The 16,096-nt window shown below is 37.4% G+C and overlaps 3 protein-coding genes across 4 annotated transcripts; 1 reads left to right on the top strand and 2 right to left on the bottom strand.

Moving 5' to 3' along the window:
* Window positions 1-17: 17 nt before the first annotated feature.
* LOC106924527 (outer dense fiber protein 2) lies at window positions 18-8,728 on the bottom strand. 2 transcript variants are annotated; one of them, XM_014998274.2, is made up of 17 exons: window positions 8,475-8,728; window positions 8,222-8,388; window positions 7,990-8,113; window positions 7,740-7,871; window positions 7,561-7,635; window positions 7,392-7,463; window positions 6,954-7,070; window positions 6,676-6,861; window positions 6,482-6,591; window positions 6,246-6,381; window positions 5,201-5,311; window positions 4,590-4,694; window positions 4,119-4,277; window positions 3,681-3,781; window positions 3,168-3,330; window positions 2,925-3,050; window positions 18-2,811 (listed from the first exon to the last, which is right to left on the bottom strand). In XM_014998274.2, exons 2-17 carry the CDS (start codon window positions 8,371-8,373, stop codon window positions 2,638-2,640), a joined length of 2,043 nt encoding a protein of 680 aa, XP_014853760.2. In that variant the 5' UTR covers window positions 8,374-8,388; window positions 8,475-8,728; the 3' UTR covers window positions 18-2,637. The 2 variants fall into 2 exon arrangements, with proteins under 2 accessions (XP_014853760.2, XP_087870752.1); XM_088014626.1 differs by lacking the exon at window positions 4,119-4,277.
* A 180-nt stretch (window positions 8,729-8,908) lies between these two features.
* ift22 (intraflagellar transport 22 homolog (Chlamydomonas)) lies at window positions 8,909-11,678 on the top strand. The gene is made up of 5 exons (XM_014998285.2): window positions 8,909-9,141; window positions 10,611-10,693; window positions 10,904-10,987; window positions 11,071-11,273; window positions 11,359-11,678. The coding sequence occupies exons 1-5, from the start codon at window positions 9,103-9,105 to the stop codon at window positions 11,505-11,507; spliced, it is 558 nt and encodes a 185-aa protein (XP_014853771.2). The 5' UTR covers window positions 8,909-9,102; the 3' UTR covers window positions 11,508-11,678.
* A 1-nt stretch (window position 11,679) lies between these two features.
* On the bottom strand, window positions 11,680-13,026 carry LOC106924535 (ATP synthase membrane subunit g). The gene is made up of 3 exons (XM_014998287.2): window positions 12,879-13,026; window positions 12,470-12,630; window positions 11,680-12,055 (listed from the first exon to the last, which is right to left on the bottom strand). The coding sequence occupies exons 1-3, from the start codon at window positions 12,928-12,930 to the stop codon at window positions 11,957-11,959; spliced, it is 312 nt and encodes a 103-aa protein (XP_014853773.1). The 5' UTR covers window positions 12,931-13,026; the 3' UTR covers window positions 11,680-11,956.
* Between the last annotated feature and the right edge of the window lie 3,070 nt (window positions 13,027-16,096).

Raw genomic sequence — 16,096 nt, 5'->3', positions numbered from 1 at the left:
AACACAATACCAAAGGCTTCTTTTCATTTATTTAATGTGACATTATTCTAAAACTGACAATCACACCAGTTTACAAGGCTGTTTACAAGAGTGATGCCATTTCTCAAAATATAAGAAACCAAATGCATCGAACACAAAACCACAAGTGCATTTTTCCTCTGACTCTTAATGGGATCTTCTTATTTTAAAAGGTCATTGCAAGAACACAGAGATCTAGTAAACAATAGTTTATGAGGTTTTAGAGATTATGACGGATAACAGTGACGGTAAAGGATACAAAAAAAGAGTATTGTTTTTATTTAAATCCAGAAAAACTAGCCACAGTAATCCACCGTCATTACAAGATGAGTTTGGGAAATGTCCCAACATTTTCAGTAATTGTGTTTGCAAACCAGCAACATCTTCACAACTAAATTAATTTACAGCCTCACAATCTCATACCAGCTGAGAAGGAAAAGGAAAATACGCACCACTTCTTCTCACAAATCACTGCAAAAACAGACCTTTTTGTTTTTGAGTCATTGGAAGAGCAGATTTATGAAGATTAAAAATATCCCAACCACCACTGATGTTTTGGTACATTCACCTACGACTTAAATGTTGCATACAAAAAAAGCAACATACGAGCATGCAAAAATAATAAACAGAACATGTCTGTTTGCAAAACTGCAACCTAAAAAAGGGGCTAAAACACCAGAACTGGTTCAATCTGATAACTTTATGATAATGCATTATGAGTGTTTAAAGTAGGCAAATCTCTAGTGCAAATATAAGTCTCTTGTGTTTTCATGTTTATAAGCTGCACTTAGAAGAAATTTCGGTAACACTTTATTTGAAGGGGGTTGAATAAGACTGACATGACACTTTCATAAACATGACATAACACCTGTCATGAACATCAATAAGCCTTCATGAATATTTATGACTGTTGTCATAAAGCGTCATTCGGTAAATTATGACACTTTTAATACAAAGTTGACATTATTCAAAATGTCTTTGTTATGACAACTTGACATTAACCAAGAAATCATTACTGTTTAAACTTTACCTTTAATAACATAAAGTTACCTAATTTTTAAAGTGCAATCAGTAATACTTTTATAACAAATTTATATCAGTAATGATTTCTTGGTTAATGTCAAGTTGTCATAACAAAGACATTTTGAATAATGTCAACTTTGTATTAAAAGTGTCATGATTTACCGAATGACGCTTTATGACAACAGTCATAAATATTCATGAAGGCTTATTCATGTTTATGACATGTGTTATGTCATGTTAATGAAAGTGTCATGTCAGTCTTATTCAACCCCCTTCAAATAAAGTGTTACCGAAATTTCATTGTCTTTTAAAAAAGTACAACTTCATCTAGAGGATCAATATGGTTTTCTTTAGATTGTTTACCAAATTTCAGTTTGCCTGAGTTTTCATTTTTTGTGTATAAAGTTGAGACCACAGAGAGATAACACTACATGGTAATGAGTCCGTGCAGGCCAGAGATCTCCAACAAGACAAGAGGTAAATTAAGGAGCATGTTTCCAGTTAAAAAAAAACAAAAACAAAACAAAAAACAATCCATATAACATTCACCAAAGACAAAATAAAAATAAAATAATGTCCAACATGTGGGAAGCCTAAGTTAATCAGTTTTGACAGTTGATTTACATACTTGACATGATGCAAGCTCAGGACTGAGAACCAATCGTGTGTGCAAAGAAAACAGAAGTCATTAACCAACTGGCTACTGGCTAGACTAAAGAGCTTAGAAACAGAAATCCATCTGTCCCTTGACCTTTAAACCATCTGCTCAATCTGAAGATGTAACCTTAAAAAGGAATGATGATTTTCAGGAATTCAAATCAACTACACCCAGACAATGTGCTAAACACAGGAAGTGGAAGCCTTCTCTGTGCAACACCCTGTATTTTCAGGCAGCTTCCTGTCATCAACAAACAGCGAGTCTTAGTTTTCTAAATCCCCTCCACCAGCCCCAGGGCTTAATTATCCTCAGTAAAATGTTTGAGGTTCTGACCTCTGCCTTCTTTGAAACAAAGACTTAACATTCAGAGTCCACAGAAAACACAAACCACGTCCTTAAAGCCACAAAAATGTGCTTGAAGAGTTTAGCAATGTCATCTATAACTTAAATTATTAAAATAAAGAGTCATACTGCTGTAGCCAATAGCATAGAAGGAAAATTGACAGTTAGGCATTATTGCTCAAATTTTACATTGTAGAAATATTAATAATCGGAAGTAAATTTTTGGATAAAACAATTTACCATTCATCATTCTAGTTTCCAGATTAACTTAGATGTTTTTTTGTTTTCAGCAACTTTCTCTTAAGAGAGTAGAAAAATCAACCACATCACCAGAGCGCACAGATGATCATTTTTTCTGCTGCACCATTTTAACAATGTTGAAAAATGTAGCACCTTTACAGAGTGAATCCATTTAACAAAATATGAAACAGCCTCTCTGTGGACCTGAGCTGAAACAGCTATCAAAACCTCTATAAATCTGGGGTTATCACCATTATCACCATATGCAGCAGTTATTGTCTCTCAATAAAATTTCTTCATTTTGACTCTCACTTGATATAAATATTACAGTGTGCACACACACAAAATGCAAACCATCATTTTAGGAAATACGATGATCCAAAAGCTGATGTTTGTAGCCCTTCATCAAAAATTGTCATGTAAGATTTTTTGAGGAAATCAACGTAATTCTGAATGCTGCGTTTGTGGGTCTCCGATTGGTCCAGACTGAGCTGCAGGTTCTTCAGACGCACCTCAAACTGTTTCACCGCCTGAAGATCGATGGCAGACGAGCAGTAGTTTATTTGGACATCAGCTCAACTATCAGACATTGCATAACTTGCTGGCATAAAAAAGGAGAACGTCTTAGAAATGCGTTGCTCACATTTTGCTTGCTCTCACGAAGAAGCTTCAGCTCATTATTCCTTCTGCTCTGCTCAGCCTGAAGCTGCAGGATCTTCGTCTGCAGAGCCTCTTCTCTGGAGGAAGTCTGGCTTTTTACTTTACTCACCTGGGACAAAGCAATGAGTAACTCACCAATGTTGGTTTAAGCTAACTGTTCCTTTTAATCTGAGCAAAAAATCTCTTTGTTTTTTCAAAACTTGACAGGACAACTTTTGAAGCTCACCTGCTCTCTGACATCTGACAAAGCACCTTCCAGCTGCCGACCCAGAGCCTGACACTCTGAGGAGCGCTGATCCAGCTGCCGGTTGCTGTAGCTAAGGGCCTCGTCCTGAGCCGCCAGCTTCCGGACCAGCTCCAGGTTCTCCTGCTGCACCTGATCGATTTTTCTGAAGAGGAAAGGTATTTTTGTCTACTCCAAACTACCAGGGTCAAACTCCAGCACTCAAGGCCTTGTGTCCTGCAGCCTTTAGACGCTGCTTCAACACACCTAAATCAAATTATGTGTTCATTAGTGGGATAATTTAGCTACAAAGTAACTAAATTACACTGGAGTAATTTAGCTACACTGGAGTGGGGGCACATTTAAAATCGGTAACTGCACTCGAGGACTGGAGTTTGACACTAACGGTTAATACCAAAGCTTATTTGTTTGCTGCAAAGGCCCAAATCAAATAACATGCATCTGTGGACTTGTCAGTTAAGCAAAGGTTGGTTCAGCCACTGTGTGTCTTCTTGCCTTTGGAGAGAATTCACTTTTTCTTGTAACTTCAAATTGGCCTCATGAACAGACTCTTTCATCTCCAGAGATGATCTCAGCTGTTTACTTTGAGTCTCCATCTGCAAACAGAAATTGTGTAATTCAGAGGTGCATTGTTTGGATGAAGGGAAACCGTTCAAAAGTGGAAAAATAATTATTTAGCAAATACATTATGTGGGAGACACAATGTAAGTGATGGAGAACTCACACAGCAACAAACACATCAAAATATACACGGGGTTGCATTTTCTACACCACTAACAGGTTTTTTTTGTTGTTGTTGGTTGCAACCAGAAAAATCATTGTGATAAGGAAGCACAATAGACACACAGGGGGGTTGTACCACCACCTAGTGGCAAGATATATGTAAATGAGTTTTACATGTTATGTCTGATGACAACAGCTGGGGTTGCACACCTTAAACTGCAGTTCCTTAACGGACTCTGATTTTTCCGAACACTGCCTCTCCAACCTGCGCAGGTTCTCCTGGCATTGGAGGAGGCTCTGCTCAGCTTCACCCAGTAACTCAGGGTAAACTCTCAGCTCCTCTATGCGTCCCTGCAGCTCCTGCCTCACCTGGGCTCCAGGGTGGGTCCAGTGCAGGGAACAGGCACAGGCATAGAAACACTTTTAAGTTTGCAAAGCTCCCCATCCGTGCTACTTGGACTGAGAAGATTTACACTGCGTTAGGTTGTTAAAACAAACTATTTGAGGGTTTTGCAGAAGAGGTCTAACAGCATAGTGAAAGGCAATTTAAAAAAGCAAAAAGGAGAGAGATGTGGAGCTGTTCATATTAGAAAAAGTATAAGAGTTATGCGAGAATTTCTGCTTCAATCAACCGTTAGTCATTAATTGCTAAACGGGATTAAAATGTGGAGGTGGGAATACCTTCTCAACTTCTGTTTCTTTCACGTCTTGTGTTGTTCTTGTTTCCCTCAACAGATTTGCATATTTTATTTGAAGACTGTCGATCTCAGCTTTGAGTTCTGCAACCTAGACAGAGGAAAAAAACAGTTGAGTCTTTGATATAACAGAGTTCCTATAATATGGCCACATTTTTCTGTTGTTCTGTCAGTTTATTGCTTCATGGATATTTGAGTACAAAACATTCAGTTAGTTGGGTTTTATTAGCATTTTATTTTCACAAATGACCAAACAACACAGGACTGAAGCTGGTTACTGATTCAGCAGTGTGGTGAAGGGCTATCTTACCATTTTGGAAGTTAAAATGTGATTGATTATATCAAATCTGGACTGAGCAATCCAAAATCAAACAGATTATTTTAATTATAGTTTGTAATCATCAATATACCCCACCGAAATAAAAAAAACCTTGTGCTCATTTTAAGAAAAGTAAAAAAAAAAGAGGCAAAAAACCTCTGACATATTCTATAAGTTTGACTTGAACCCAAACTGTGAAGTGGCTGATCAAACATGAATATCATCATCCTAAATATAAACCAAAGGTAACCTCCCTTCAGAGCCTAAAGAACACAGACCTGAAAGTGGCATTGTTCCGCTTCATGTTTCTTTTCTAGTGAGATGGTCTTCTCTTCAACGAGCGCCGACTCACAATCAGCGAGCTGCTCCTCCAACTGAGCCACGGACGACTGCAATCACGCATAAATAAATATCATTTCAGCTGCAGAATTAGAGCAAAAGCAAAAAAAATACCAGAAAAAACAGCCGTAAAAAAATGTAGCCTACAAGAAGAAATAGAAGGCAAAGGTGCAAAAACTTTCAGAAATTAGAGCACTTTTTTTCAGTAATTCAATACAAGAAGAGAAAATTATATTGGTCAACTACACAGAGTGATGTAGTTCAATTGTTTCTTTCTGTTAAATTTGCATCTCAAAAACCTGAACATGATATAATAACAATAGGAGAAAGATGTGCATAAGAAATATGAAGATATGACCACATTATGGTGTAGACAACCATGGGAAATATAAACGACTGCACACTTGTGCAGCAAGGAATCGTTCATAACCTCTGCAAGGGATAGTAGTTGTTCCTTAGCATAGCAATGGAAGGTTGAGTGCAAGGAAAACCTGTGGTAGAACAATTTCCACAGGCAACAAGGATAATCATAGCCTTGACCAGATTGTTAAGCGAAGCCCATTTAACAATTTAGGGAGATTCAGAAGGGGTGGACCACAGGTGGAGTCAGTGCTTCAAGAAGTTCCACATGCAGGATGAACCTCATCCAGGAAATGAGCTGCAACAGTTGTACTCCTTGTGCTAAGTCTCTCATGAACCGCATACAACATTCGAAGCAGCTTAAATAAGGCTGAACAGAAAAGGACTTCAATGCAGGCACATCCTCTTTTATCAACACAAGGAATCTCAGTTGCAGCCCACGTCCTGGATATGTTCATGTGTGGTGGTTTTTGAAGCAATGGCTTTTTCTACTGCACTTTTTGGTGATATTCTAATCTACTGAGTTTAACATGAAATCATTTAATAAACCATAAATACCTTTCCTTTAGAATCTGCACTATCGAAAAGATGAATTCCCTGCAAAAGCTGTGTGTCACTTCATACCTTGAGTATTGCGTTAGTGATGGTGAGGTCCTCATTGTCAGCAGTGAGTTTGTCGAGGCTTTGCGCCATTCTTTCATTAGCTGCAGTTAGCTCGTCCCTCTCTTTCTGAAGCCTCAGTGTCAACTCTGCCAATTCACTTTGTTGGAGGAGAAATACCACACGGTTTATCAGTATAAATGTGTAGCTGTCTCACGTGCTTGCTGGAGTCTACAAGCCCGACTGAATGGAGCACAAACCTTTTCATAAGGTCTATTTGAGCAGCAAGTTTTTCTTTCTCATCCGTCACCTGCTCCTTTCGCCGTCTCCTGGAGTCTCTTTCTGAACGGGCTTTAGCCAGCTGGGAATCCTGACAGTGAAGGCAACATCCTTGAGTTCTGATGGTGAATTTGAGTTTGGACAACCAGCACTTACATTTGTTTTGTTTTCATACCCTTTCCTTTAGCTGTGCAGTGCACTTTTCTATGGCAGCTTCGAATCTCTCTGCTCTCAGTTTCTGTGCTTGTGCAGCTTTCCTCAGAGATTCTTTGTCCTTCACAGCCTTTTTGGTCAGGGAGGCGAAGGATGTCTTCAGCTGATCAATCTCTGACCTCTGCTCTGCTACAGTTCTCTCCAGGCTCTGTAACACACCAAAAAAAAAAAAAAAAGATCTTAATATATTTTAAAACTTTTCTTCCACAGTTTCAGGTTAACAAAGTGGAGGGTTTTTACCCGTAAATGCACAGCCAGGCGATTGTTCTCTGCTTCCTTGTTGCGCAGCTGCCCCTGCAGGTGAGCACGAGTTGTGTCAATGGACTTGGTGGTGTGAACTAAGCTTTTAATGTTCTCCTGATAAGATAAACAATAACAACAACAACACATATTTTAAAAGATATAAATACATATATTTTTAAAAATGTTACAAAAGGTTACAAGTCCTAGTTGCTTTTATTTAAAACATGAAAAGCAACATTTGTTTTCATATTGCTTATTACTGATAGCATCAACTACAACAATAGTTTATTGCCGTTTTAATTTTCAAACGCTTACACAGACCTTCTTAAAAAAATTTTAAGAAGCATTTTAAAGACTTAGAATAACTCTATAGCAGTAACCGGCCGATGGCTACTTGGGAAAAGATTGTATTTTTTGAGTATTGGTTGTTCTTACCTGCTCTTCTCTCCGCAAATCCATCAGTTTACCAATCCTCTTCTCGGTCTCATCGAGGTCTTTTTTTAAATTCTTTTTGGATCAAAATAAGGACAATTTTGTCATTTGCCCCCACAAGATCTTATTTACAAAATGCATTTGACCAAATATGATTTAACGAAACAGTCACCTCATTTTCATTTTCAGCGTTTCTGATCCATTTCAGTAAGGTTTCCATCTTTCTGTCAGCATCAATTCGATATGCCTATGAGAAAATAATGTCAAACTTATGAACACAACATGTTTACATCTTCTATTTGCTGGTCTACATTTACAAATGTAATCAACATACTAAAAAACAAAATCTACCTCTGCATCTTGAAGTTGTTTTAGCTTCTGTCGCACTGATTTATTCAAACGCCTGAATTCTTCCAACTTCTCCAGCAAAAGCACTTTCTGGCGGGTGATTTGGCTTTTGTCTTTGGTAGACCTCCCAGAGCTCTATAATAATAATAATAATAATAAAGGTATTACAGTTCTGAAACAGTCACATTCTAAAGAAATTGCAAATGTTTTAAACAAAACCTGTGGGATACGAAATTGGAGAAAAGAAGCATACAGCAAATTCGTTGTCCACTGCGTCTTTGAAAGCCACAAGCTGGATTGCTGCAGCGCTGGAAGCAGCTTCTGCATCTATTAGGACTTTCAGAAAAGGGCTCTTCCCACTACTGAAGTTCTCGGGGCTAAAAACAGGGTTGAGAAAGAGAAAACCTTCAGGTATCCTAGAGCATACTGCATATTTTGCCCAGCTTATGCTGCGTTTTACAAACAAATGTGTTCCACATCCTCACCCAGACTCAGCTCTTGCCTGGACACTAGTGCACGCCCTGTTCCCTTCTTCTGGTTCATCACTGTTGTCTAGGTCACGACGACTCAGAGGGAGACCCTCCCTGATGGGACTGAAACCAAGTGGGGAACTTTGGGGTTTACCCTCTGGAGACATACCTTACGTTGAAAACTAAAATAAGAGAGTAACAGTCAGTGCTAAGAGAAAAGATAGGATTATTGTGCAATTTATTTTATAGTTCAAATATGTTTTATTACCTTTACCTTATGACTTGTGCCAGCAAAGGGGCTTCGAAGGTCAACACATAGCAACAGATGAGGTTGAGCAGCTGCTAAGCGTTTCGATCCACTCACTGAACATTTGCTTGTTCAATGAAACCAGCAAGACCACCACCAGACTTGTTGCACTTACTGAGCCTAAAAATAGTCCCTGACAAATAAATGCGTTGAAAGGATAAATATTACTCACGCTTTCGGGTTGTCTGTTGTTATTGACGCTAGTACAATGGGAACTATGCATTCGTTGCAATATCTACACTTGATTGGTTAGCTTTCAGGTAACGTAATGACGCAAATACATTCACTGAAAGCTCATTGGCTTCTTTAGATAGGAAAAGAGGCGGGGCTAAATTTAAGTAGAGTTCCAAATAGCCAATAATGAAAAGAAGAAAAAAGAAATGATTGAAACCATAGCAACGAAAAGGAAGTTTACTGCGACTACCCAGCTCCGACAATATCTACACAGCTAAGCTAATGTTACTTGTTTTATACTGAAAATACTTCTACTACTTTTTCTTTTTTTTTTTCATTTGAGTACGATAGCTTCGTGTTACAAGGGTTTAATCGTAGCAAGTTAGCTGGACAGGCTAATGATCGGCTGGTAAAAATGTTTAAAACAAAAATTCTCTTCGTAGGTCCTACTGAGGTAAGATTGATTCTATTATTACAGTCTGTAGCTGTAAAGTGTTGACAAGTACACATTAATCTTGATTATTAACATTTACAACTGTAAAATCCTTTATTGTGTAATAAATCTAAAGCGTGCTTATTCCTCATAATCCAGGTAACATTCAGTAATGTTGGCAACACCTACATTTCTACTTCCCAACATACAAAACAATAGTACTTACTTGATTACAATATTTATGTGTAGTTTAACGTTCTTCTTCCTGAATTACTTTCACATTTCCATAGTAGAAACACACTGTTGCAAGAGCATTCAGATTTGAACTTCACCCCCTTTCTAACATCATATTAGATACATTCAAGATTTGGTTCAGGATTACTTTGCACGGGCCTCCATCTCTTCTCTAAGCAGCTTCCTTATGGCTGCTGAAAAAAAAAACAACATACATCCCTGCACCATGATGTAACCACAGACATGTTTCCCTGACAACCTGGTTAGATTTGTGGAATGGATAGCTGATAGTAATCTTTGCATTATATCCCAAAGAGTTAAAACAATAAAAAAAGAAAACAAAGTAATTAAACCTTATTACCTTTTGGTACATGCTTTGTTTGTGTCTCAAGAATATGAAGAAAAACATAATAGATCAGAAGAATTTAACTTAAAATATTACGTGTCCAACATATAACTCAATTTACTTAATCAACTTATTTCAGTACCAGCATATAAACACAACATTATTATTAATACGTAATTGGCTTGTGATAAAGTTCTCACATTCTCAAGCAAAAAACATGCAAAACCCGTCCATAATATACAATTTTTTTAGAGCATTACGGTGTCAAACATGCACGCTATCTTAAATTTGGTGGTTGTTTGTGTAATTTCTACAATTTTTGAACTAAGGTTTATTGGCACAAATGCCCCGACTTTAACTTTACTTCTAAAGTGAACTTGATTTAGTGATGCAGCTACTATTCAGCCAGAGATCCAACTTGGTCAGTTTTTACTTGTTTAGCTTTAACACAGTTCAGAAGATAAAACAGTAGAATATCTGTATTTTTCACTGTTAATTTAATACATCAAAACTAATAACTTATTTTTGACTATTAACACTGATTTCAAGTTTAGTAAAAGTCAGATAAAGCTTAGAGACATTTGTTTTGCTAAAAAAAAATAGGACACTTTAGGATAGGATAGGTAGGAATCACTAACCTGTTAATTAGAAAAATTCACAACTGTGATTATTTTTTGACACTTTTAAAACAAATAGCTGAGGAAAGCATTTTGGAATATTTATTGCCCTTAGAAAACGGAAATTTGCAGGTCACATAAATAAAACAGGTGAGGAAAAGCTGCATCAGTGCATTTCTGGCTGGATGCTTACACTAAACAAAATAAGACTGTGTAGTGAATGTGTTATTGTTGCAAAATGTTACAAAGAAATGCCAGATAATGTAATGCCTCATATGTGCTTCTTTTTTTAGAGTGGTAAGACCGTTGTTGCTAACTTCCTTTCGGACACAACAGAAAACGTGGGTGGGGAATACAGACCAACTCAAGGAGTCAGGTACACAAGTCCTGTGTTAAAAGTAGAGCCATTCCACTTAATCATTAACTGTTTAAAGTTCCCATTACAGATACTAAAAGTAATGTGATATGGATCTCACTGAGGAGTCTGAAACAGTTCACAGAGTGTTTAAATTCATGGCATAGTGTAAAACTGTATTGCTTATTGGACTCCAGTTAACTGAATGCAGCTGCTCTTTACTGTCTCAAGGATCCTGGAATTTGAATCCCAGCCTGAGGGCAGCGGTGACAAGATCTGTGAGGTTGAACTTTGGGACTGTTCAGGGGATTTTAAGTTAGTTGACTTGTTAAAAATGATTTAAATCTTACCATGAGAAATAAGGTTCTCCATAAATTGAAGTTAACATTTTTTTGCAGATTTGAATCCTGCTGGCCTGCACTCATGAAGGACTGCAGCGGTGTGGTGATCATTTTTAATCCTGATATCCCAAGTCACCTCAAAGAAATCGAGACGTGGCACTCCATCTTCATCTCCACCCAAAGTTTGCAGGAAAGCCAGTGTTTACTCATAGCTCACCACAAGCCTGGGTGTGAAATAGAACGTGGCCGACTGCCTTTAGGTAAACTTTGTGTAATCCACTCTTAAATCAGTTTTCATGTTACAGGACTAATGGATTTTTTTTTTTTTTTTTTTTTTTGACGCAGCACCAAATCTGAGCAGGTTGCCACTTATTCATTCTGACCTGGAGGAAGAGACCGAAGATGTGCGACATTCATTCTACAGATACTTGGGAAATGTTGTAAAAGCAATGTCTGAGAGTCGAGAGCGAGAGGAGATGTCCATCATTACATAGCAGTAAAATGTACCAAAAACCCATTTTAGTTAGCATACAATTTGACTCGAACATCTGAAGTACATTAGTCATTACTAATACCTTAAGATCTTCATGAGGTAATAATGAAACATTTTGTAGCCCTAATATTTTAGGAAATTGTTTGTAAATAAAACATATAAGGGAAGTCAAGACTGATTCAATGATTTTATTTAATAAGTAGTTGGAATTCATTCAGAATGTGGTACTCAGAAGCAGGGCTGGGCAATATGGCTGACAAACATATCACGATACAGCCGTTTAATATCAGTCGATAATTATTGATTAGTTTGTTTTAAATATCTGAAATAATATGAAATTAATAAACTCTATTGGATGCAATTCCTATTGTTCTTGATCATGCTGTATATCGTGATATATTTTCTTCTTGATTTATTGCCCAGCCCTTGTGAAAAGAGGAAATTCATTATTTAGACATTGTATCCAATCAGGCCTCCTTTGCCAATGCACTCTCCGATGAAGAACCACATCAAAACCTCAGTAGCCACAAGTCCATTCCTGAAAGCTTCCTGAAACAAAACAAAGGAAAACATTTACAGGTAAGAAAACCGCTCCTTGTCTGATTCAAATTCAACCCCTTATCCCCAAAAAACAAAAGTATTATGATTTATTTCCTCTCTACATAATCTATTTCTTAAAAAAAAAAAAAAAAAATTATATATATATATATTTTTTTTGAATATCAAGGTTTTCATAATTATTTTTATAATCCAGACTGTCTTCTTTTTTCCACCAAACTGTCACTCATACTTGTCTATCATTTACTGGAATTTTTCAACATGTTATTTTGTGGTCAATCATTATACAATTTTATTAAGATAGCTTTTCACAATCTCGGCGTTTTCAGGTAAAGATTAAGTAAATATATTTTCAGCTCCCATAGAGAACAAACTAGTCGTAATTTAAGTGAATGAAAAACTCACTTTGACTGTGGTTTGTCCGAAGCGTCCTGTCTGGTAGCTCCTGACCAGACCTTTGGCGGCCTCGATGGCTGTGGGGATCTCAGAAGGGGACGGAGGGACCAGCTCCACCCTGGCGTAATACCAGAAGGTCGCTAGCCGGGGTTTGGAGTATGTGACAGCGGCTGCAATAAAACACAAACCACCTTACTCGGAGAAGTAAGAAGCTGCAGGGTTGTTCCGGCTTTAAAAGCTAAACACAAAACAGAGAGGAAAACCTGCAGTAACGTTTTCTGTTTTTGCACCTGATGTGACGATACGTAGAGGTCACAGAGAACCTGAGCATGTATGACGAACTGTAATAACGCGGCTTGGGTTTAAATTAACTAACCCATTTTATAAGTGTTGTAAGACATAATAATGGTTCACTTACCACCGAGAAGTGTGGGGACTTTAGCAACGAGTTTCTGGACTTTCTGAGCCATTGTGGAATCTCTTCCAAGTACACACCACCGGAAAAAGGAAGAGGAAAACAGATTAATTTCCGGGTTGAGAATTTCAAAATAAAACTACTGACATGAAACACGTGACGCCTCACAATTGCCATATTGTGAGTGGCAAACTGTACGTGTGGCAAAAATGACAGGAAACAGTGTTTTCCAATTATTTTTGAAAAAGAGAAATCATCTTTATTTTTGAATGCATGTTACATTTAGTATTAATAATTGATATTAAAGAAGAAAATATCTTCTAATCAAAATGCAATAAAGTATAACATAGATTTAACAGAGAAAAAAAACACTTAATTTAATTTATTTTCCATTAAAATGTGCTTATTTTTTGTCTAACATTACATTTAAATGATAAAAAATATTTTCAAATATAGTTTGGTTGACTCACTCAACTCACAAAGAATCAAAATACAGCAACACTTTAAATGAATTACAGAAGGGATGCTGATGTAATAAAAATACACCATTACCACTGTAAATTAATCATAGTGATTTTGCTTTTTTTGATTAGATTTTTTTTTTTTTTTTTTTTACATGACATTACTATAGAATTGCCATATACACTTTTCTGGTAACTTGGTGGCATCCAGCTCTCAGTAAGTTACTGTAACCTTCTTACTAAAGCAGATTACTGTTAAACAATGGCCTTATCAAAATCCATTGATAAATCCTGAAAATCTTTGGAGAGTTGAGTACTCTAGACTGTGCTAATTAAAGGGAAGTAAAACAATGCATCAGTTTTGAAATGTAGCTCATTTGTGGTTTTACATATTACAAGGATGAGTCATTATTTTCTGAGTCACCCTGTTACCCTCATAAAACAAAACAGTTACAAAACAAAACATTAACAACAAAAAAACATCTGAGATCTACTTTTGGAAAACAGAAAACTAACATGCCAACATTTCACTTTATTAATGCAAAATACACTTTTTACATAAACAAGATTAAATTGAATAAAACATATTTTGTGTTTTAAAATGCAATTTAAGACATTCATTCACAACTACCCATACAATCTTGCATTGTTTTTGGAATTTTTACATTTATTACAGCGAGAGAAAACGACATTGACTTAAGTGTTACTTTTAAATTAAACAACTTCTAATATGAAAACAACCCAGATGTTTTCATATTAGACTCAGCTATGTCTAATGATCACAGACCTTCTCTGAGATGAAAGTGAATAGTGCCTTTAATTTCAGATCAAGGCATAAAACAAATCTAGAGACAAAGTCACTTGAGGTCAGTGTTGTGGTACTCGAAGTTGGTCTTGGTCTTAAGACCGGTCTTAAGACCATTTTTTGATGGTCTCGGTCTCGTCTCGGACTCGACCGCATTTGGTCTCGGTCTTGTCTCGGTCTCGGGCGCTGAGGACTCGGCATTTTATTTCAAGACCAGTCAAGACCGCAACTGTGAAAATATCACTAAACGTACAGCATTCTGTCCACTTTATTTGTTAACATCTTTGTTTTCAGTGGATGCAAAACGCACCGATTAAAATCCAAGCAACTACGTGTTTCTGTTACTCCCCCCACCCTCCCCACCTTTCACTCTCCCTCCTCCCCTCCCCACCTTTCACTCGCGCGCGGCGCTCCAGGACATGCGCAGTGGTTTCCTCTCAATGGCAGAAAATGTTTGTCTAATTGTCAGTAATGGAATATCGCTGCATAAATGGTAAGAAATCCGATGGCCACAGCTAACTCAGCAGCGCTTCGCTTTCACAGACGGTGGAGACAACGTCTAACTTTTTTCGTCACTTAGAAAAGTAGCTCAAAGAAGGTAAGCTCTGTTAACGCGATGTTATCAAAGCTAGCTGTACAGAGACACATAAGCATTGTGATGAAAAATGTTATCACTCACTGTGCTGAATTATTGTGCGGAGGTGTTGACTGACTTGTCGCATATATGGGACAACGCTATGTCCAAAAGTCTGCAATATAGTGTGAGGTGACATTCAGAAACAGTCAATTCTTCTCCATGGCTCTTTACTTATTAGATAGGACTGGAGTGTCACTCACTGAGAGCCGTTGTTCTATCAGATAGCCATACGCTGTCAGGATAGCATACATGCATTAAGCACTAAGAAATCCAACCGTCAGAGGAGTTGTCAGTTCACCATACGCAGCAAGTTATGATGAACATAAGTCATTAAATTGTTTTCAATGATAACTATATAGATATACATGTGTTGTCATGGTTTCAAAGTGTATTTAAAACAGGGTCTGGCTGCTGCTGGAGTCAGCTACAACACACACCCGTGTAAAACTCACTTAACCGCTAAGTCATGATGCCATACAACTGTTAATAACAAAGTGTATGACGATCTACGTCATGATTCTATGTTGTTGATTAAATGAAATCTTATGGTAATGACATGTCTGACAGATATAGCCGGTGTTCTATCACATAGCCATACGCTGTCAGAATAGCATACATGCAGTGAGTACCATGCCAGCGCATGCGCATTAAGTCTGACCGTCAGTGTAGTTGTCAGTATACGCAACAAGTTATGACGAAAATAAGTAATTAAATTGTTTATAATATGACATAATGTGATAACTAGATGGATACACATGCGTTGTCGTGGTTTCAAAGTGTGTTTAAAGCAGGTCTGGCTGCAGCTGGATGCCATACAACTGTTAATAACCAAGTGTATGATGATCTACGTCATGGTTCTATGTTGCTGATTAAATAAAATCATATGGTAATGACAGCATATGCATATCTGAGCTAAGCGTACGACTATCTGACAACGTATGCTGATCTGACAGAACACCGTGATCTGACCTGACAGAACACCCGTTCTTTGTTCTTGTAATGCTCTGTGTACACTGCATCATTATTTTATTTTATTATGTACGTTAATATTTAAATTAACAAATAACTAAAACACAAGAACGAAAGAGCACGCAGAGCATGCACTCTTTGATTGTTTTTGTTCAAAGTGGCAGCTGTAATGTCTGCCATGGTGTCAGACTGCCTGGCTTCATGTACTGGGATAGAGAGTGAAAACAGTCACGATGAGCGCCTTCTGTTTGGTTACTTCTTGCTTGTTGCTCCTTGGTCAGTGTTCATGGTTGAGCATTATTTACCGTCAGGGCATTGCCTCAATTGCTATGTTTAATGGTGCAGACAG

The sequence above is a fragment of the Poecilia mexicana genome, unplaced genomic scaffold, assembly GCF_051168715.1.
Source record: "Poecilia mexicana isolate PSO_F unplaced genomic scaffold, ASM5116871v1 scaffold_17, whole genome shotgun sequence".
Lineage (NCBI taxonomy): Eukaryota > Metazoa > Chordata > Actinopteri > Cyprinodontiformes > Poeciliidae > Poecilia > Poecilia mexicana.
Note: the sequence above shows the minus strand (reverse complement) of the source record. Positions and strands in the feature narration are given on the sequence as shown.